Source organism: Phaenicophaeus curvirostris, chromosome 1 (assembly GCF_032191515.1).
Source record: "Phaenicophaeus curvirostris isolate KB17595 chromosome 1, BPBGC_Pcur_1.0, whole genome shotgun sequence".
Taxonomy (NCBI): Eukaryota; Metazoa; Chordata; class Aves; order Cuculiformes; family Cuculidae; genus Phaenicophaeus; species Phaenicophaeus curvirostris.
The window spans coordinates 183566181-183589874 of record NC_091392.1 but is presented as its reverse complement, the minus strand read 5'-3'; the positions used below and the strand labels follow the sequence as shown (position 1 = coordinate 183589874).

Here is a 23694-nt window from a genome sequence, read left to right as displayed (position 1 = left end):
CAGGGGGAGAGGGAAAGTAAATCAGATTTCTAAGCTTCAGTACTATCAGAGAAAGACTTCAGTTTAGTTGCAAGAAATCGCAACTATTTTTTAAAAACAAGTCTTCATGTTGAAAGTCATTTCTCAAAGGGCAAGTGCATAAACAAATGGCCATATATGTTGTACCCAGAAGATTTACATTTAGTTTATCAAGAACTCTTTTGGTTCCCCTTCTTGAAAGGATAGCATTCCATTTGATTTTTAATATCAGCTATATTTAAAGGTCAGCTGGGTTCCTTGTAGTGTTTAACAGCACAAGTCAGCTCTTCATTACAAAACTAATTTTGTGGAAATGATCATAAAAAGACCAATACAATCACTGAAGCTATAAGACTGTTTTAATATCAAATTATTTTTCCTTTCTTCATTTCCAACAGTACTATACTACATGAACAAAATACTAGCACCAATATACATTCTTTCCCTTCAAGACACTCTGATTTAGCTATAGAATATCTTGGAGGTAGAGTATCCAAGGCCTTCTAAGAAGAAATGTCTTTTGTAAGAGCTATTTTATGTAGGAAAACAGAAATACAGACACCTCTCCCATAATGCTGCTACTTAAGACTGTTTATACTTCAAACAAAGTGCTGGGACTAATAAACCTTCAGAGACGTACGCAGTTCTCATTCATGGTGGTCCTAATGGTCAGGTTTGTAAGAACAAAAACCTAAGTGGACAAAACCCCTATGTCCTAAAAGTATCTTTTATCTAATCTTAGATCAGTAAACCCTGTTTTATAGTGACATCCAGCAAATTTAAGTACTCAAAACACTACAATCACAAATACAAGCTAAAATTTCCTGAACATGAGACCCACCCTGACAGCAGCCAGAAATTATTCAGCCTAATCCTTTTGCATCTGTGTTGTTTGAGTACAGGGGAAATCTCAAAGGACAAATCCTTCACCTAGATTTTCAACCTCTCTTCTTTTTCAGTTACCTTAAACAGAGAAGACTGAAACTATCAGGTGATGACACACTTTTATTTTTCCTTTTTATTTTTGGTAGCCTCTGACTAAAACTGCCTCACCCTTGTTACTTGCACCTGAGGGGAGACAGAAGCTGTGATCAGTGGACAGGTGATACCAGCAGCAAGTTGTTTTCCCTAGCTCCAGAGCACCAGGAAAATACACCTCCAAGGAAACCACACTGAGCACCATCTGCTCATACTCAGGGTCAGGCTTAAGCACAAATACAGCCCACAAACACCAGCTTTGAATAAGTAGAAGCTGGAAGAAGATCATAATCTCCAAACACTAGATTTGTAAAAAAAACACATGTTGTGGAGATGTTGGATTAAGCAGAAGCACAGAAAAGACAGCCCACTCAAAATGTCTATTAGTCTGCAGCTCCCCAAGAGAGAGGAGCGAGCACAGTCTCGGCACAGTCAGCTGTCACTAATGAAGTTTTGACTCTTGATTACAGTATCAATATCCATTAGAAAAAGGACGGGGGGGGACACCCAGCTGTTTTGGGATATCTAACATTTAGCAAAATGGTCATTACTAAATGTTAGAAAGCAACCCTTTCCTGACAGCTCCCCGCCTCTTCACAGCAGCAGTGCAAATGCAATGCACACCACCTTAACTCTTCCAAACAAAAATACTCAATGCCTGTTTGCCAGTTTTGAACCAGGAATCATACAATTTATATTGGGCAATGAAATTCCATGTGGAGCAATTAAAATAAATCTCAGAATTGAGAAGCTAATCAGAAAGTTAATGTAGAAGGACAGATCCCAAAATATGGTTTATGCTAAAAAAAAAAAAAATGAAAGAGACAAATAAAACCTACTACTTGCAGTTAAACATCTGTCAAAATTCAACAGAGCTGAACCACTAAAGCCATGTAATACCGAAGAATAGTTCTTACAGGTCACAACAGAATTTCATTACATGCTTCACCTATTGAAAATACAATTTTGAAAAAATATCCACGTACAGGGTGGCTACTAAATAGACATTGAATCACTGTCAGCAAGTACGTGAGCCTTCCTGATGCAAGTCTTTGATTCCCTCTTTGGCATATTGTTATTAGTAATTAGTTCCCTTCCTTCAGCTTGCTGATACTCTCACTACAAGAATGATCAAGGCATTATCTCTTACAAGGGATTATTTGCATTGCTTTTCTGTGGTAAAGGCGACTTGGCCAGCTGGTCTTAGGTGAAAGCCCTGAAGAAGGAATTGAGAAGCTGTTTGAATCACGCAACCAGAGAGGGAACAACCAGCCCCTTCTCTGAAAGGCAGCAGAACCTCCAGTTTATTGGAGACAGTGTGATTCCTCATGGGAGAGCACGTACAAGGAAAGGAAAGTTAATTTATGAGCCCAGTAGACATGGATTAACTGCAGTAGTTGCACACTTTGGAAGTGTGGCACCTGGCAAGGAAGTTCAGCCCAGCGTTCATTGTTGTCTGTTTCCCCAGCAGAGAGGGCAATAATGAGATCAAGAGAGCAGGGAAGGGACTGGCACCCCCAGCACCCTCACACCCTGTGCAACAGGTAAGCCTACCCTTCCTCCACCCATTGGCTTTGCACATGCAAAAGGCAGAAAAACAGTCTCTTGGGGGAAAGGACAAAGAATTCTGACTACCCCTCACCATGCAGAGCAGACTGTAAAAGGAAGATGACCTGAACCATATAAGTTACTACATTATAGTTCCCAAATGTGTTAGTTAATAGAGTAATAACCTACATAAACTACATTACTGCTGCCTTGTCTTTCCACAGCGTATGAAAAAATTTAACAGTGCAGAAGAGACAGAGCATCTACAGGAATTAAGTCTGACCTAGCCACGTTCACCCAGCAATCAGATGCACCAAACACTTTAAATAAGATCTCCTCAGACCTGTTAAAGGACTTCTTTTGCACATCATTCTTTCAGCTCAGACAAAAAATGTCTTTCTTTCCTTAAAAAAGCCAAGTAAAAAAAAAGACACACTTCCCCTGCCCCTGCCCCCTAAAATTCCCATAGTCTTGCTACAAGCAAGACTGGTATTGTACATTCTTAAAAACAATAACTGGAAAGCACCTAAAATACAAAACCATAGAACCTTCCAAGAAATTGTTAGAGAAGATACAATGTGAATCAACTCGCTAATGGATGAACATTCTCAAATTCATGAAATAAAATAATCAAATAAACAGTGCCAGAAAAGCCCTCTACCATTTTGTGCAACAGGATTGTTCAGCTGTTTGTTTATTAAACAATATAAGGACTGCAGGCATTTCTGCCATAGGATCCAGTCCAATTTTCTCTAACTTTGATAGCCCTGGATCAAATCCATGGTAAATATCCAGTGTAAATTCAATCCTATAAACAAACATCTACATAGATTCAGCTCTACAAACATTTTAACATATACTTTGCTATTATTATTTTGATAACATATATAATATGCATATGAATCTTTCTGGCCCATTGATTCCCATCTGCTGAGGAAGGCATGACTTAGAAGACAGAACATTAGCTCCAGAGCACATCAGAGACCATGTCAATCAAATCCTACAGTCTGGCCTGGCTGGGCTTCTTACTAGCACTGCGGGAGCGGGTGGCAGAGTGAAGGAGGCAGCAGGAGTTGCAGGGAAGAGAGGGAAAAGCAGAGATAAGACAAATGAGGTGACAGTGGGAGGAACGAGACTTAAACACAAAAGTCAGGAACTTTGTCACAGCCCATCGTTTTTGTAAGGAGACACTGCCTTTTGAACCCTCCACTAGAAGGCAGCTTCTCTGCTGCATCAAATACAAACTGCATGCCTCCACTTGCAAAAGCCTTCCTTGTGACCTATCATCTCCCCTGACACTGCAGTGAGTTTCACATCTCCCAAGAGTGATTAGCCAGTTACAGCCATTACCAGATTTTAAAACCAGTACAACTGTGTTTTTTCAGACCCCTCCTTCAGTGAGGACTGCAGAGATAATGCCTGAGCGACATAAATGTTTCTTTTTCAGATTATTCCTTAGAATTATTTTGGCCACTGTGCCTACACAAAACGTGCACACGCACATACAAGTCTTTACAACAGTTTGTCCGTGTACCCAATATCAACACGTGACAATACTGTCTCCCAGTATTCTCCATTCATCTTGTGGTTTGGGGGTTTTGGTTTGTCTTTTGACTGCCATTTCTCTGCTGCAGGGTTCATCTTTTGTGGTAGTGATTATGAAAATCTAAAACAATTGATTCTGGTTCCTAACCAAGACTCTGAGGTCATATTACAATAATAATTAATGAGAAAGGGATGCAGTTCTGGCTATGTATTGATTCTGTGGTCTTTGTTCCACATAGCAGGACCCCAGCAGTAAAACCTGTAAGTAACACTCTTCGTTTCAGAGTTATCCTGCTCATTTCAATCTATTGCTGTTCTTATTACACTCACTGTTCAGTGGTAATTTTGAGCATTAGAACCATCAGAGAACATGGAGGTAATTAATGGCAGCCAGCACGGCTTTACCACAGGCAAATCCTGTATGACCAATTTAGTAGCGTTCTATGATGGGGTGACCGCAACAGTGGACACAGATGTGATCCATCTAGACTTCTGTAAAGCCTTTGACACGGTCCCCCACAACATCCTCCTCTCTAAATTGGAGAGATATGGATTTGATGGGTGGACGGTACGGTAGATAAGAAACTGGTTGGATGGTCATATTCAAAGAGTAGTGGTCAATGGCTCAAAGTCCAGATGGAGATCCGTGACAAGTGGTGTCCCTCAGGGGTCCATACTGGGACTGGTGCAGTTTAATATCTTTATCAATGATGTTGACAGCAAGATTGAGTGCACCCTCAGCAAGTTTGCAGGTGGCACCAAGTGGAATGCTGTAGTTGCCACACCAGAAGGATAGGATGTCATCCAGAGGGACCTGGACAGACTGGAGAAGTGGGCCTGAGAGAACCTTATGAGGTTCAACAAGGTCAAGTGCAAGGTCCTACACCTGGGTCGGGGCAATCCCCAGTTTCAGTACATGATTGGGGATGATGTGATTGAGAGCTGCCCTGCAGAGAAGGATCTGGGGGTGCTGGTCGATGAGAAGCTCAACATGAGCCAGCCATCTGCACTTGCAGCCCAGAAGGCCAACTGTATCCTGGGCTGCATCAAAAAAGAGTGGCCAGCAGGTCAAGGGAAGTGATTCTGCCCCTCTACTGCTCTCATTTGAGACCTCATCTGGAGTACTGCGTCCAGTTCTGGAATCCTTAATGTAGGAAGGATATGGAGTTTTTGGAACGGGTCCAGAGCAGAGCTACAAAGATGGTCAGAGAGCTGGAGCACCTTCCATACGAGGACAGGCTGAGAGAGTTGGGCTTGTTCAGCCTGGAGAAGAGAAGGCTCCAAGGAGATCTTATAGCGACCGCCCAGTACCTGAAAGGGGCCTGCAAGAAAGCTGTAGAGGGACTATTCATAAAGGCTTGTGGTGATAGGATGAGGGGGAACAGGTATTAACTGGAGAGGGGCAGACTTAAATTAGACATTAGGAAGAATTTCTTCACCCTGAGTGTGGTGAGACACTGGCACAGGTTGCCCAGTGCAGTTGTGGATGCCCCATCCCTGGAGGTGTTCAAGGCCAGGTTGGACAGGGCCTTGGGTAACCTGATGTAGTGGGACGTCCCTGCCCATGGCAGGGGGGTTGGAACTAGGTGATCTTTAAGGTCCCTTCCAACCCTAAATGTTCTATGATTCTATGATCAATCCACCTCTGCCTTCAGCTTTAAATTAAGACAGTACACTTTTGGAAAAGTGAAAAACATTTAGACCTTTCATGAGACATTGTTTACACCTAGACAATTTAGCCGTATGAGCAACTTCATCTTTATTGTTTCTACATGCTTTGATTACATGTCATACCTAGGGGATAAAGTCACGTCACATTTGGAAACTGTTCTTTAAGGATAAGAGGGTCCTGAACATCAGGTCTGACAAAAAGAATGTAAGCTGAATCCACTGCATTCTTTCCATCATCCAAGCTGACCAGAAAAGAGAACTTGCAGAGCACATGAAACTTTACAATAGCACATACTCCTTTGTTATCAAATTCCAACTAACCTCACATGCCCTAAGTCTTCCAAACCATCCCCTGTTCCCCCCAGTCTCACTTCTATTTTTATTTGTTTAAAATAAAGGGAAGATGTGTCCATGCACCTCAAAATAACCTACATAATAACCACCATACACCCATGCTAGCTCTGAATTGCAGGCACGACAGAACTAAACATTACTGAAGCAAAACACCTCCTTTACAATCTTTGTTCCTTTGGGACTATCTTTCATGCAGTTCTATGTATCTAGCTCTGGGATGAAAGACAGTGGCTGCTGCCTCATTTCCCCTAGGAGGTAGATGGTTCTCTGTCTTCATGTATCATATGGGAAAGCCAGAGTACATTCACTTCCTCACAGACATAAAGGCAAACACCACCACCAAATCAAGGCCTTACAGATTTACCTTACAACGCAATCAATAAAATCAATGCCACCACAAATAAAAGAAGAAAAAAAATAATCTAAGTTCATAACAGTGTCGTTAATTAATTCACACAGTGAGAGAATAATCTCACCGTGACAAAAGCAATGTTTTGTATTTCAATAGTTTCAGTACAACTGTCATTTGGCAAGAGGCAAAAATCAAGTGATTTTCCAGCTATTTAAACACAAAGCACAGCTTCAAGCTAATTAATGCTGTACCAGACTAGCCAAACTCTAATAAATTTGTACAGTAAAGAGTGGAAAGGCTTTACATAAAAAACATCACTGAGCAAATAATATGTAAAACTGTACTTTACAGTGAATCTAAATGAGGGAAACAGAACAAAATAACCCACCTCACAGTTTTATACAGACAGATGCCCCATTTCAGGTGGAACAAGGATGTAGTACTCTACTTGCACACAAAGATTGACCTCTATAAACCCCACAGTGTGGATGGCACAAGAAAAATCAGATTGTCCAACTTCAACTGTACACCAGAAGGGTAGATGTAATCATCGACAAGGTAAGAAAGAAAATCCCAAAGAACTAAAAGAAAGCCCTAAGCCCTTCTTTAAAATGGAACTTACACTTTGGTACTGTCATTCATTTTGACTGACTGATTTATAACTGGAATTATTCTTCTCTAAGATGCCAAAAAAAAACCCCAGTCTTATAGGTTGCTTAATTTATTTCTGCATTCAGTACTTTCTTTTCAAAAACCTGATTCTGACTGGCAGCAAAAGACTGTGCAAATCAACATTAATTTCAAAAGATACTTGCTTCTTGATGACCATACCAATCAAATAAGCACTATTATTTATATTGCTACAGTGAAGAAGGTTACACAAACACAGGTTCTATACAGACCTTGATTAATATTGGTCTTTCCTTCCAGAAATTTATTTTGTCCACCAATTAAATACTTTCCTTACAAATACAATCCTAACTCTGCCCTGGAATTCATTACATTTATCTTAAGACCAGTTTCCTTTCTATTTTACTAAACCTATGGTCCTAACCCCAAAATCCCTTACTATCATGGACAATCCTACCACTTTGAGCATCTTCATGTAGTCTTCAACTTTCCTTTTTACACAAGGAGGATTATCAAGAATATCCTCTTCTCAAAACTTCTCCTTAAAAAGCTTTCCTGTGCTACGATATCTAAAGTAGACAACTTAATGGTGGCTGAACACCTGCTATGCGAAGATGTGTTCCTCTTTCAGGAACCTTATGTGGCATTAGCCTTTTCTTTTCCTCTCTTCACATCCTCTCATTATACCCTGATAACACAAGTTCTGTCACCTGGTGCTAAAAACAAAAATCATGAAGAAATTACAATCTCTGTTACAACTCCAAATCAACTCTCCAGTGGCTACAGATCCATGCTTTGCAGGTTTGCCCATGGCACATTGGAGATAAGGACAGGATGGAAGCAACAACAAAAAAATTGTTCCACCTTTATTTTTCTTTGAACACAGTCAAGCCCCTGCATTTCAACTTTACAGATAAAAAAAAAAATCAACCTCAGTTATAGCCACGTGCTAGTCAATGCTTTCAGATCCTACACATTCTGGGGCTTTATACTAGGAGCTATTATCTACATACACAAAGAAACCTAGTGCAAGCCAGAAGTACTTTATGTTGAAAAAGCTACTTTAGCTATTTCTAAAAATTGCAAAATTTATTAATAATATCCTGGGCCTAATATTCAAATTGATTAACATTGACAGATTATTCGGTCAACAAAGCTATCACTGAAGGACTGACAAATTCAGTGTTGATGACAGCATCCCATTGGTTCTGACCAAATGGCTGGTAATGCTTTATACTGCAGGTACATGACTCTTATTTAAAAAGAATGTAAGGATGCCAATGGACTGAGGAAGATGAAAAGGGAAATGCTAAGGGGATGAAAAAGTTTACCATCTATCACAGCTGAACCATAACTACAATATTACTCTTTTAACAGGTTGCCTACATTTATGCCACTCCATAAGATGAGAATATTTTACTTAAGGCCTATTGTAGGGAAGAATTGGAGCTCTTCACTAGGTACAGGTAGACCCAAAAAGTCCATCAGAACTGAATTTCTTGTAGGTTTCATCAGCGAATACCTTCACCTCTGCAGATGAGAGCACTATGCCCTTTGCCAAGTTTAACTGACTAAATTCGCATTGGCATTTTTAAATATGCAAGTTCAAAAGAAGCAGCAGGTACGATCTTCAAGATCTAGGACTATTAACACTAAGTTAACATAAATGGAAAGGTCAGACACTTCAACAAAAGAGAAATAAGTAGCAGGAACCAATATTTCATGGCACAATTTAAGATATTGACAATTCTACTTATACCATTGAAGGTCCTTTCTCTGTCAACAAGAACAACAATACCATTACTTAATAGATTAGACAAACAAATACTGGCTCAAATGTAACTTCCAAATCTTACTGCTGACCTTCTACTAGCTGGTCCAAGGAGGAAATCTTTTTGGAGCCATCAATTGTGTAGATTGTTCTCACTCCCTGGGGCAGATTCACATTGTCAGACAGAGTTCGGGTCAGATCAGCCAGGAGAGCTTCAAAGGATCTAAACCGGTCAGGGGAGATGGCATATACAATCCCTTTGAAATACCGGTCTCCATTACGATAGAAACGAACTTTCTTGGCTTTTTTCTCAGAACTCAGGGTCTGTAGAGTACGGGTTCGGTAAAAGCTGCAGTGAGCACTGTGAGTAGGGCTGGGCAAACCATTTACCCGGGACCCTCTGCCATATCGCTGTGCTTTATCACGCTCATCAAAATGCTCCAGCTCCATATCTCTCCCAAAGGACATTTTGAAGTTGAACCTAAGGGATGCACAAAAGAAGAGGAAAAAGTTTAGGAAACTTACACATTTTAAGGGATTCCACTTTAAGACTTCACATCTTATACATGGAACTCACAGAATACTTCCTACCTTGAGAACAATGTTTAAATGAAACCATTTTATGTTCATATGTTCATTTTATAGCTAACTCTCTTGCCACACCATAAAACCTAGCTTATGAGTTAGGCTTTTATACACCATAGAAATGCCACTCACAAACCAAACTGCTAACAATATACAAACATTAAGAAGTGTTCAGTAAGAACTCTGAAATTGAGGTGACAAAGTTGAACTACTGGAAAAAAAAGTTCAAATGCATCAGATTCCTATTTTCCTCATGTTATATTCAGGCGATACTTGAGTCCTGTCTACCTTTTAGACCATTCACCCCCAGCAAACTGTTTGTTCCAACTGTGTTCTCAGAGGTGCTATTTCAGAAGTGGAACTGTTTGCCAACAAGCAGACAATTAAGAACTTCTCAGAGAATTGATGTAGGTTGGTGATGAGAATCAAGACTACCACTACCTGTATGTGGACTTCATGGGTACCAAGCACACCCTCCAAAAGTCCTTGATTACTGATTTCCCTAAGCTTCATAATAAATTACTTCGGTTGTCCTTGTGCATGTATTAGACATACTCTGAACCAACAGGAGTGCTCAAATGTCATGAAATATATAAAAAAAAAAAAAAAAAGAAAATTAGAAGACAGGAAGCCGATATTACTCAGTCAGCAAGGTATTCTAGTGATACATGTAATAAAATTTGCAAGACGTGGTATTAATACCCTATGTCTAATATTCAAACTGATTACTGCTGACAGCTTCTTTCACCCACAAAACTATCACTGAAAGAGTGATAAATTCAGTGTCGAAGGGCAAATAACCAACTGGCTTCTCCCATGTTTGATAGTGGCAAAACCCTGCAAGCTCTGACGAGAATGATCCCATTTGTTCAATATAGTTCACACAAATGGAAATTCACATGTTCTGAAATGAAATCAAGGAGGTAGCTACTTGTGTTCCTTTTTATTATCCACACAAGAAAAAAGACTTCTGTTGTGACTATACACTAAATATAAACTGCACATTAATCTTCACAAACAAAAGAAACAAAAATACGAAGCAAAAAAAAGAGAGAATGTCCAAAAGATCATGAGGTTCAAAGCACATTTCTTTTAATTTAGGAAACATCTAGATTTGCAGTTGTCTGTGGAACAGTGAAGCACAGTAAGCTTATTTATAGTACAGATACACAGGCCTTAATTAGAAGTGGTATCTCATTGATTTCCAGTAAAATAAAAGAAAAATAACAGCAAACACAAGCTTTGTTGTAACCACTTATAACTGTGTGACCATTAAGGAAAAAAAAAGTATATTCAAACCAGCTATAAAACAGTAGAAGGAAATACAGAAAGACTTATAGATGGTTTTCAGGTTACAGAACTTTGTATTAAACCAATGATTATACAGCTGGACCCTGATGCTGCAAAGCTGTAGGGGATACGCTCAGCAACTTCTCAGAGCTGTTCATGTGCTTGACTACAAGAAGCACCTAAGGCTAAGCACTGCAAGTGTGGGGCCTTGGCAGAGATTATATACCCTGCTTCAGTTACAGCTCAGTACATTTTGTTACACTGGCACAGGATCATGTTCTTATGTATATATGCAAGATTTATATTTGTAAATACTTTAAAGGTACCTAATGTATATATATTGTGAGGCATATATGTGTATATACATATACATAAAAGATTACGTTTTTCCTTCTCAGTGTATATACACACATACACCCCCCTTCAGTGAAAAGAACATTTGCTGTGGCATTTCACTAACATTTATCCACAGGTTAAATACAAAATACCACTTAGTGGCCACAGCTTAGGATCAAGATAACAACACAAACGTTTCCATGTTACAAAAAAAATAAGTCAGTCGTTTTATTTCTTTTTTAATTCCCACGAGAACCCGAACTGACAATTCAGAAACTGCATCTCAAAAGCAATGACTGTGCCAAGACAAATGCGTTTTTCTAATGTCTGCGGTTTCATTTGTTCAAATCATCTCAAACACACACACAAAAAAAAAGGGAAAACATGATTCCATGAAAATGTACTTTTTAAAGAGACTTTCAGCTGTATTAATTTGCTATGTGGGGAGGAAGAAGTGGGACTCATTGCCCTTTCTTCCGCACACTTATGCTTTAATCAATAATGACTGTAATTCCCAATTACGCCCTTTAATATAGAAACAGGGCTCTCCTTGAGCGCCAGTCCTACTATTGACAGGAAAGCGTGTTCAAACCACAAGGTCAGAGCAGACAAAGAAATCCTAAATAACTTCATCTGCTCGGATGCTGCCGTGGGTCCGCGTGCGGATCTACACTCGAAGACATCGAGATACAGGAAAATGAAGGGACACGCCCCTGGAAAACCACCATGCCCAACATTTCACTCCCTATGCATCTCTTAGAAAGGGATTTATAATGCAGGTGCGGGTGAGCGATTGCACAGAACAATCATACGTGCTGACAAAAAAGAAAAAAAAAAAAAAAAGAAAAATCCGCATCCCCCAACGCCGCGGCGGGGACACAGCCAGCACCGACCAGAGCCGGGGGGGGGGAAACGTGTCTGCAGGCAGCGGCGGCTCCGGGAGAAGCGGCTCCATCCCGCGGGGGTCGCGAAACGCGCCTGAGACGCCAGCAGCCCGCGAGGGAGACACCCGGGGAGGGAAGCGGGGGGCGCGGAGGGGAGCGGGGGAGGTGGTCGCAGCCCCGGGGGGACGCGGAGCTCCGAGGGGGAGGCGCCGGCAGCCCCCGCCGCCCCGCACAGGTGCCCCGCGGCCCCGGCGGCCGCGCCCCGCAGCCCCCGCCCGGCGCTTACCTGCTCGCCGCAGCCCGGCCGGCACCTCCTCCCGCAGACCTGCCGGAGAGAAGACGGGAAGCGGCCAAAGGGGCGGCAGCTCCCTCCCTCCCCTCCCTTCCCTTCCCCCCCCGGGCGACCACCCGCCCGCAGCCGCAGCAGTTGCCGCAGAAAGCGGCTCCGCTGCCTTTGTTACGCCTCCCCCGGCTGGAGCGCGCTGCTGGGGAGCCCGGGCTGCAGCTGCTTCGCCTTTCTTCTGCCGCTGCCGGTTGCAGTGATTTGCATTAGCCCGGCCCTCATTGAAATGCGGCTCTTCGCACCGGCCTCTCTCCGGAGGGCGGCGCCGCCGCCTCCCCCTCTCTCCCTCCCTCCCTCCCTCCGCTCCCGCGGGGCGGCGGCGCCCGGCCGGCAGCCCCCGGGGGGATTCCAGGCCCTCACCCGCCCCGGGGACACCCGGCCCGGCGTCCGGATAAACGCCTTGGCCGAGGGGGTCACTTGGCATCTCCGGGAGGTTCGCCCGCCCCCCGAAGCCCCGTGAAAGGACTTGGGTGCTGCAGGTGGGATTGATGTGGATTTTAGGTACTGAAACTGGAGCCAGGCTTCCTCGCACCGCTCGCGTGGCTACATCTGACCTTGTAGGCGACTAGCACAGAATCATAGAATCACTAGGTTGGAAAAGACCCACAGGATCATCGAGTCCAACCGTTCCTATCAACCACTAAACCATGCCCCTCAGCACCTCATCCACCCGTGCCTTAAACACCTCCAGGGAAGGTGACTCAACCACCTCCCTGGGCAGCCTGTTCCAGTGCCCAATGACCCTTTCCGTTAAATTTTTTTTCCTGATATTCAGCCTAAACCTCCCCTGGCGGAGCTTGAGGCCATTCCCTCTTGTCCTGTCCCCTGTCACTTGGGAGAAGAGGCCAGCACCCTCCTCTCTACAACCTCCTTTCAGGTAGTTGGAGAGAGCAATGAGGTCTCCCCTCAGCCTCCTCTTCTCCAGGCTAAACTACCCCAGCTCTCTCAGCCGCTCTTTGTAAGCCTTGTTCTCCAGCCTCCTCATCCATAGATGCTACAGTTTTTATGCTTATATTTCCAGAATATGCGTTTGCCCAAAGGCATCTCAGGCTTCATCTGACTGAACTTGCTCCTCTTGTAGTCCAGCCTCTCAGGTCTTGGAGCAGGTTTGCTAAGTCAACCTCCGTACAAAAAATCAGCCTTACCTGATGCTTTGTCCTTAAAGGCTTGGTTTCCTTCTAACGTAAAAAATTTCAGTGGTTAAAACATTCTAGAGGTAAAGGACCTGGTTTGCTTTCCTTTGTGCAACAAGGACATCGGCGCTTTTCTGCTTGTCAGGTAAACAGCTCACTGTCCAGGGGGACATGGAAGGGAAGAAAACACAGTCTGTCCCTTCTGCTGAAGCTGCTCCACTTTGTACTCTGAAAGAATTAAAAATGCATTAGCTCAGAGAGAGGGAATTAGTCTGTAACCTCGTGGTTATGGCACTCAGTTAGGAAGGACAAAATATGGCTTTGTGTGTCTTTATTAAGGGTCATTTGTATGTTTCATATCCACAAATCCCAAAATGATCAGTGGCACAAGGACTTACGCCCAGGATGCCCTGCTCCCATTGATAGACCTCTGAACAGAATAGAGGCTCCTGCTTAATCTGTTTGAAGGCAGATGAAACCTTCAGTCTACGAAAACTGTAAAAGGCTCAAAAGAAGTGGATAGAGCATGCCCTTTTTTTTCTATTTCCCTAGGACAGTCGACAGACAAGCAATTAGGAGACAGGAGATTCCCTGAAGAGGAAAATTAATTGTTGCTGTATCTTCATCATCCTGAAGGAGTTCTTTAGTCATTAAAGTATAGAGCAGAAACAGAAGTCTTCTGGCTACAGTTGTTTCCTTGGCTTTTGAAAGAGAAATGAGCACCTAAAAACTTCAGGAAGACCTCTGCTCAAAGAAGTAGTATCACTAAAATACCTGAACATCAAAGAGATTCGGAATTCGATGTACATGTCTGTTCTCAGTACAATCTTACCACCTAGCTTAGCTTTGTAGATCTTATTCTAAGTCATGAAATTCTTTCTCTGTGGTCCATGGTTTGTGCTGAGGCACTTTGCTAAGCATTCCCATTTTTCAGATGCAACTTCCTAAGAACTGAGTACCTCCACATTGAGTATTGCACCAGCTATGTTGCTTTTTAGTCTATTGGTTTTGAAAATATCTTGATCAGTGTCTAGACATAACATATACGGCAATATTGGTTATGTTGGTATATTTGACTGGAGAATGGAAACTAATTTCAGTGGAATTCTGGGTACCTTGCAATAAAATTCTGTTCTTTACACAACTTCTTTTGTAAGTCAACAGTCAAATAAAAAAATCATGATGGTTTTAAATTATAAGAAAAAACAGGAGGTCACAAAGATTAGAGATTGAAAAGACCATCATGGTCCTGATGAAGGATTGTTCTTTAACATTCTCCAATGCTGTTTTGTCTCGATAGTTTTAAGTGTCTCAGGTAACGGGGCTTCAGCTTCCCAAAGGAGACGTCTCTTCAAAGCTGAATTCCTCTAATTATAAGGAATTTTTTTCTGATGATCAGGTTAATGGAAGTTTCTTATGTTTTAACTCATTACTTTAGCTATAGTGCCCTGTGTTCACGTACATAATTCATTTCTCCCACTGGTGTTTACATCTTCCTGACATGTTTTATTTATGTCTAGCCTAAGTGTGCAAAATATTTCACAGATGTTCAAGAAAGAACTTCACTCTGATTATGGTTTAAAAAGAAGGTCAAAAGAATACAATATAAATCAAAACTAAAGTGTAAACCTAATAGGGCACTATCTTTTAAAGTGTATTACTTTATTTACTGACAGGTTTTGTGTTTAACATGAAGATGCAACACAGTACTGTGGAGTCTGTTTGCTTTTGTCAACAAATATTTGCTGTGCTTTTCTTCTGAAAGTGCTTTGAAAGATGCTTTTCCTTTACATTTTTCATGGATTTGTCCACAGCTTAAATTAAAACAGTGTAATTCTAAATTGAAACAGTTTCAATAGTTATATAGTTGCCTTGTTAAAAAAGCATGCTGTTTCCCAATACAAAATTTTCTTTCCTTGTTGGACAGGCTTTGGAATATTATGCATTTCCGGAACGCTCTGTAATGCATCCTTGTAAACCATGATGCATTTACTTTTTAATCCCGCTTCGGATAAGATAGGTAACTCAGACTTCTCAAATTATAGTTAATCAGTTATTGTTAATCAGGTTTTTCAGATCTAACAGTATTCCAACAGTGCTTTTCTGAACATTTCTAATTTTTGAACACCTCAAAAGTGTACTGTAGAATTGGATACAGTTGTGTCACTGCCCAGCATCCAAAGGCTGCATCAAATACCTCAGAACATCCTTATGGGAGATTCTCTTTAGTTGGCTAACCACCGTGACCCCTAAATCCTTTTCAGAGTCACTGCTTTCCAGGACACAGTCTCCAGTCTTCGAAATGTGACCTACATTCTTTGTTCCTGCTGAATGACCTTGCATTCAGCTGTCTGAAAAAGCATGTTCAAATGATCCTGGCTTGCTAAAGGATGTCAATTTCCCTGCAGAAATACTGTTTTTTCTTTGCATTATTTAGTGCTTTATGCATTTTATGTCATCTGCAAATTTCACCATTATTGCTATTAAATATTCCTTCAGATCACTCATAAATTTATGTAGTAGCAGAGGACAGCATTTTCTGAAAACTACAGCTCAATCCCTCAAGACGGTGGTGTCAAGGGTGTGTTTAGAGCGCATTCCACTTCATGTCAGAGAGGCACTCAGCTCTCAAGATGCCAGCCCAGACCAAGGGAACTGGTCCTAGTGCAGTTGTAGATGCCCGTTTCAGCAAACAGTGTATGCCAGCTCCCAGCAGGGATCTGAGCAACTGGAGCTGCACCAGCCAGCTGGGCACAGCAGAGGCATGGGGTGGGGAGGCAGAGCCCCAGCACCATGCACCAGAAATACATCAGGCAAAAGTCATTTATGAAAAAGAACAGAACTCTACAAATTCTTCATGAATTACTAGAGGAGTAGCAACTGGCTGTTTATAGTTACTTTGCAGATCTGTCATTTAGTCATTTTTTTAATTAATTATAATATGTTACACTGATTTTATATAATGCCAATTACTTTATTAGATTCATGTGCTCCTCTATGTCTGGTCCTTTACAGAAGCATATCTCAAGGCAGTCACCTTTATCAATCGTATTCAGCATTCTCACCCAGAATGCTACCCAATTTGACTTGCTCATTGACATTAATTACACCATCATTTCTGTATTGATTATATCACACATCAGGCCTTCAGTATTTTACCTGCCATTGGTTCCAGCATAGCTAGAATTACATAATCAAAGTCATGGTTTTTTACATTGTCCAGATGGAAAGCTGGCTTTATCCAGGTTTTTAATACCTAATATTCTTTGATTTCTTGAATAGCAACATAAAACAGGCAGACCAATAATAAATTGTTTTTAAACTACCTGTGTATTAAAAATGATTTGCATATTATTTTAGGGAAAACATAGAGCATTCATGACTGGTATGGGGCTACATTATGCGGAAATATTTATTGAATCCTTCTGTCTGTTCTCCATTGTTATTGACAATTTATACTATTGGCTTCTATAACAGATTTTTCTAGGATTACTTTTGTTCATAATGTATATTTTTTAGTTCCTCCTTGTCCTCAGTATTTCTGGATGTAAAATTTCTCACCAATAATTTCTCATATGCATCTTTTGGATATTTTGCTTGTCCAGACTTACAATAACAAGTAAAAAGTCTTCACTATGTTATCTGTCCTTCTGGATTTCTCTCTAGTAAGGATGTATTTAAGAAAAGACAATATCCTCTCTAACTGCACAATGAGATTGTTTTTGTTTGGTAAAATCATTCACTGTTAAAGACTATTTATCTGTTTCATTTATTTCCTTTTAACTAACTTCTTCAAGAAATTAATCCTCTTAAACAGACTCTAGACCTGGACTTAACTCTCTTTGCATATAGTAGATATAATTGCATGCTGGTCATTGGATAAAACATAGTTATTCCTACATGTTTGTCTACTGGAAAGAGGTCCTATTGTTAAGTGAACATGTTTTGTGTTGGAAAATTGTGATATTTCACTTTGTGATACTCCATGGATATTTTAACTGTGTCAATAAGAGACCTCCAGCACTTAGGTCCCTTATTTTTTTTCAGATATTGTTGAGCTGTTTCAGATACTATTACTTCAGATATTATTAAAGGTATGTCTAAAAAGCAGTTTATATCTGATATGATTTCCTTGCAACAAATTGAACCTAAACCCCTGTCATTTGGGATTATCAATTATAAATAAGCCATCCATGTGGCAGACCAAATCCTACCTGGTAAATGGCTGTCTCCAAAATGTTCCCCATCATCATGTAGCATAGCAAGATACGTATCTGAGTAAACCATTATTATCATCTTTCTCCTTTTCAGGTTGCCAGGAAGCTAAAGTAGAATAATTCTGAAGTGCAGGATCTGAATTTTTGCTGGTCCTTGGGTCAAACTAATTAAAGTAATTGATATTCTTTGCTGACTGCTAACCTTCGGCAGAAGTATTTTAAATAATTTAGAATACGCATGTTCAGAATAACCTCAACTCAATCTCAGCAGTATGCATAGGCTCTAAGCTGAGGATTTGTGGACCGTCTTTTTCATTTTGAGAGAAAGCTGTAATGTTTTATGAATAGAAATGCCCAAACGGTACACATTTTTTTTAATGACCTAAGAACAGCTTATGTGTAGTTTTGTTTACCAGTGTTGTAAAAATAAGTTAGAGGGGCTGGGGTTGGGACATAATTTTTAGAAACAGTATTTTTAAAAAGGGCCTGCATCCTGAAAGAATTTAGAGGGTGAAATTCTGCACCAACTACTGGCACTTTTGAAGTAAATCCCTGAATAATTTTTTTTTCCATGCAGGTCTTGTCAATCAGAAGAGGGTTGGAACATCACAGTAGCACACAGATTTTGTGAGGAGAGGGAGGGATAGACCTTAGTTCATTCTCAGGAAAATAATCAGCCGATGTGTCCCAAATCACTAAAGGATGCATGAGGGGCATTACACAGGATACAACAGGGGAGAGCTCAGATCATTCAAAGAGGAGAAATCAAAAGATACTAGTGACATAGGAGGTGTCACAAATTTTCATTATATAGCAGTAGTTTTCTTCACCTTCTAGATGCCACTTTTTGTGATGCACTGGCCATATGAGGTTGTCAAGCAGTATCCGCAGGGTTCCACACCTGCTATTACAAGCAAAATCAGATCCTTTGGGCAGCATATATCTTTTCTGAGTGGGGATTTAGATACCATTCTCTCTTGCAGTTCACTTGCTGGTTAGGGGTGTAAGCCACTAGCTGTTGTTTTAACTAGACTACCACTTCTCTCCTCATGCAGGTTGTGTGTGGAGGGATCCTGAGTACTGCTTATGTGGTTTGAAAATACTCCTTTACTGATGGTCCTTCCACTCAACCATCCTATGACTTAACACAAAAGCAGACAGAATTGATTTCATGACATTTAATTAAAGATTTACCTACATTGAGTCTGAAAGTCCAGTTTTCGTTAGTTTAGAGGAGATTCAAGCTCCAAATGATCATGGTAATCTTAAAGATTTCAGCTTGTCTATTAGCATTAGTACATAGTAAGTAGTAAGTATTGGTTTAATATGTTGAGCAACAAATAATTTCATCTCCAAATTATTAAAAATTTAAGGTCTAGAGAAGTACTCTTTAATAACATATCTGTTGGTGCTAGTTCAAGCATGCTTACCCACCATAAAGTTGTGCACTGCTGTAGAGTTCATCAGGTAAAAGACAAACAAAATGATCATAGATCTCATACCAAACCACCATATGGCTAAAAGACAATGATGGTAAATATGCAGGCAATGATAGTTTTATGTCTGATAGAGTGGCTTGGTTTAATTAGCAATGTCACTGTAAAAGTAGTTGTAACTCTTGTGGTAACATGGCTTACGTTGAAATCAGATCAAAATATAATATTCCCATAGTCATCACAGATTGTGTTAGAGATGCACAGATAACCAAAACAATATGCATGGAGGAAAAAGAATGAAAGTTAGAGACTCTCTTTGAGATAAACTAAACAGCTAGTAAATGGAGAAGGCAAGCAGACACAACTGACAGTCTTCTCTTCTTCTCCCAAGGAAAGAACTTAAATGCCTGAAACTGGACTCAGAGTTTAGAAGCCTAAATACAAAACTAAAATCTGTCCAACATATTACACTTCTGGACAGTTCCAGGTACCTTCAGTTCTATTACAGCAAACCAGAATTATCCCAAAGTTCATTAAGAACTTAACCTTGAAAACTCTTGAGCCAGTCTAAATGACAATGATCTGGAATGATTCAAAATTAAAAAGAGTGGCTATGTATGATTGCTTACTAGAAAATGCAAGGCAAAAGCGCTTGGCTGGAGTAAATAGATGTTTTCTGTCATTTTAAAACCCTGTGGACTGTCAGCTTAGTCCTTGGATAAGAAATAAGGTCATTGTTGTCTATACAGTAACCATGTTTGCATGGGGAAACTAATGAGGCTTAGAAGAGAAGAGGGTAGCTGGCAGTTCTGCATCACTAGATAACTCTTTTTCTGTTTGTCTGTGTGGCTACATTTTGAAAGTTTAGGTGCAGTCAATGTGAAATATGTTCACATATAGCCTTAAATGTGAATTTTTATTTAAAGAGACTGTTACCATTAATAGCCAGAAAGAAATCAAACACAAATCTTAAGATTACATTTGAATTATTGTTGTTAGGAAAGAAAGTAGTATTAAGCAAGTTAATCCACATGCTCTTAGGTGGTAACAAAGCAAACATAATTTGCCATGAAAGTGGAATTCAGAGTCCTCTGTTTTGAAGAAGTAATTAATTTTGTTTTAGTATAGGAAGGTTTAGTGTAAAAAATCCCTTGAAAATTTATAGAGGGCTGTTTTACATAAACAGAATTGCACTCTTTACAGCTTTAAAATAAAGAATCTTAAATCATGCACGGTTTAAGTTTGCAAAGCTGCAACAAAACAGGTCCCAGTGGAAAACCAGCATTTTTCAAGCTTAACAGTTAGTTGAAGGTACTGCAATAAATAGTGACATTAAAATTTCTCTTTTCTTTCTTCCCTTTTGGGTGGTGTAGGCCTAGGAGAAACTGCTTCCAAACAGTTCTTCTTTTTTTTATTTCCTCAGTTTAATTTTATCGGGTTTATTACGTTTAAAATTGTCTGAACAACAGAAAACCCACTAGTCAGTTTAAAAAATGGCTGAGTTTTTTGATGCTCTGGAATGCCACTGTGGAAGGAATCAGATATTAAATAGACATGTAGAGCTACCATGGACCCAGAAGCAATAATGGATGCTATTTTCAGTGATTTTTTTTCAGTCTTGTTAATTACACAGTTATCAGACAAGTGGAAGATCTTTTCCGTTCTTTCATTTGTTAGAGTTTTTCAGATATTTCTAATTCCTTGATAAGATTTCCTTTGTAAGAGACCTCTCACAGTGATGTCAGTATTTCCATGGTAAATCAAAGGTTCTCCTGTGAAGCTAGATGAGAAGTGAAATGCTCATTTCTCACTCTGTAACAGTGCTGTCTAGTGTGAAGATAACATCTCATTTTCTAAGTGATAAGTTATTTTGAGGGTTGAAGAGTGACCAGTGTCATGGTTGCAGGGAAAGCTTCAACTAAATTCTATTTTGGTCACTCCCAAGTCTGTCTTTATTTATCCTCTGTGGAATGTTGCAGTTCTCCTATCCCTCAGTCAGCTGCAGAGCTGGAGGTTGAATGAGTTTGAGTACCTTTGGGATTGTGTATCCAGTAGACCTGTCAAGTGTCACACAATGAAACAGATCCTGCCTCTCCTCTTTAGCTCTGTCTGTACTTCAAGCATCCATGTAGTGTAAAACTTTACTTCCTTTCTTTATCATTTTCCTCAGATGATATCCTAGCTCTGCAGTTCTTTCCTTCCTTCCTCCCTTCCTTCCTTCCTACTTTCCATTCTTCCGCCCACCCTCACTCCCTCCCTCCCTCCCTCCTCTCAGTCACATGCTATAAGGTGCCAGACACATCCCACATCATACAGCAATCTCTAGTGCTCTCTCATGCACAGAAGGAGAGAATTAAGAAATGTATGAAGATGCAAATCCTTGTTAAAAATGAGGTATGGTTTACTTTGCAGAAGAAATAAAGCTTTTAGAGACAGTTATTTTAAAACAATCTAAAAATATGTTTCTATTACTTTAAGACTACTTTAAGACATACAGTTTTGTGATGGCCATCTATGAAGCCTTAGACTTATCTAAATATACCAAAAGCGTTGACTATGTCTCAGTTTTGGTTTAGCAAACTTGCTTATGCCTCTGTCCATTTACAGGGTCCATTTTTACCCCAATACCGTTCCTTCAGCCTGTGTTCTCAAGCTTTGGCCTTTCTGGTCTTGTCTGCTCAGATAGTCTTCAGAGCCTATGTCTCTGGTCATTGACCCTCAACAGCATGTATGTCAGAGCAGCTATATGGAGAAAAGTTCTTCTTTTCTGACTGTTTCCTCTGGCAGAGTCTTGCCAGATCAGTCCTAATATAGCAAGCATCCCATTAACCAAGCAATACACATACTCCTTTTCAGAACAGCACTAAATTTAACATGGCCATTAAAAAAGTGCTGCTAGGGATTCATCTCACAGATCTGCTGCTATTCTGCTGCCTACAAAATAAAAGACTAGTGCACTATCTTAATTATGCCAAATAATTATGAGTTACAATCAGAGGCTTTTAAGATACATTTACTCCATAAACTGAGGGGAGCATATGAAAAAAGGAGGGAATTAAAATGAAGTAGCTAATAAAGCTGGGATTTTCTTTACTGTGCACGTTACCATGTCAACCTGAGTTATGAAGCATCACATTTGAGATCTATTCAAGATCCCTTCAAAAGCTTAGCAACTAACCAGGATGTTATAGATGGATTTTCAGCTGATTTTGGCATCTTTTGCATGATGAATGCTACTTAACCACATTATTTTTCTGGTTTAATATCAAATACAACTGAGCAAATGTTTAATTATATCCATGCAGATGGTTTATTATGTAAGAGGTAATTACTTCTCCCACTTTGAAAGTACTAAATCATGCAGAAAACATGAGGCTCAATCATTTTAAGATGGCAAGTAACTTAATATAAATTATTATTTCTTGCACATAGCAGAGAAAAACATGCAGCCTCACTAACCTGTGTATGTATTATTTTCAGACGGTTTAACTATGATCCTTTTAAGTCAATACATGGATATTTCCTCTGTTCTAGCTTCCTTCTCCAAGTAATCATAGAATCATAGAATCATAGAATAACCACGTTGGAAGAGAACCACCGGATCATCGAGTCCAACCATTCCTATCAAACACTAAACCATGCCCCTTAGCACCTCATCCACCCGTGCCTTAAACACCTCCAGGGAAGGTGAATCAACCACCTCCCTGGGCAGCCTGTTCCAATGCCCAGTGACCCTTTCTGTGAAAACCTTTGTCCTAATGTCCAGCCTAAACCTCCCCTGGCGGAGCTTGAGGCCATTCCCTCTTGTCCCGTCCCCTGTCACTTGGGAGAATAGGCCAGCACCCTCCTCTCTACAACCTCCTTTCAGGTAGTTGTAGAGAGCAATGAGGTCACCCCTCAGCCTCCTCTTCTCCAGGCTAAACAACCCCAGCTCTCTCAGCCGCTCCTCGTAAGACCTGCTCTCCAGCCCCCTCACCAGCTTTGTTGCTCTTCTCTGGACTCGCTCCAGAGCCTCAAAATCCTTCTTGTGGTGAGGGGCCCAGAACTGAACACAGTATTCGAGGAGCGGTCTCACCAGTGCCGAGTACAGAGGGAGGATAACCTCCCTGGACCTGCTGGTCACGCCATTTCTGATGCAAGCCAAGATGCCATTGGCCTTCTTGGCCACCTGGGCAGACTGCTGGCTCATATTCAGTTGGCTGTCAACCAACACCCCCAGGTCCCTCTCCTCCAGGCAGCTTTCTAGACAGACTTCTAGTCTGTAGCACTGCACAGGGTTGTTGTGCCCCAAGTGCAGGACCCGGCATTTGGCCTTGTTAAACCTCATGCCATTGGACTCAGCCCAATGGTCCAGCCTGTTCAGATCCCTTTGCAGAGCCTCCCTACCCTCCAGCAGATCAACTCTTCCACCCAGCTTAGTGTCATCATAGCTTCCACTGCTGTCTGGCAGCGGTCTAAAGCCTTTCAGTGAAAACTGAAGCAATGTACAATTTGTCAGGCAATCCTTCAGAAAAAGCACTTTTCTTTATCCTTAAGTACTTATATGTATTCAGTGGCTTTTAGCATAATTCGTTTGCTATTTAAAATATCCTACATATGTTAC

General features: G+C 40.7%; 1 protein-coding gene across 3 annotated transcripts in view; it reads right to left on the bottom strand.

The window, feature by feature from the left end:
- Nucleotides 1–21851, bottom strand: part of DCLK1 (doublecortin like kinase 1) — a 248398-nt gene extending 226547 nt beyond the window's left edge. The window contains exons 1-2 of one of the 3 annotated variants that reach the window (XM_069882515.1): nt 21587–21851; nt 8960–9348 (exon numbers count right to left, since the gene is read on the bottom strand). In XM_069882515.1, coding sequence (XP_069738616.1) covers nt 8960–9348; nt 21587–21603 — 406 coding nt within the window. In that variant the 5' untranslated portion in view covers nt 21604–21851. Of the gene's footprint in view, nt 1–8959; nt 9349–13530; nt 13552–21586 lie in introns of those variants that run through there. The other 2 variants (XM_069882524.1, XM_069882531.1) reach the window with 2 other exon arrangements.
- Nucleotides 21852–23694: the final 1843 nt, after the last annotated feature.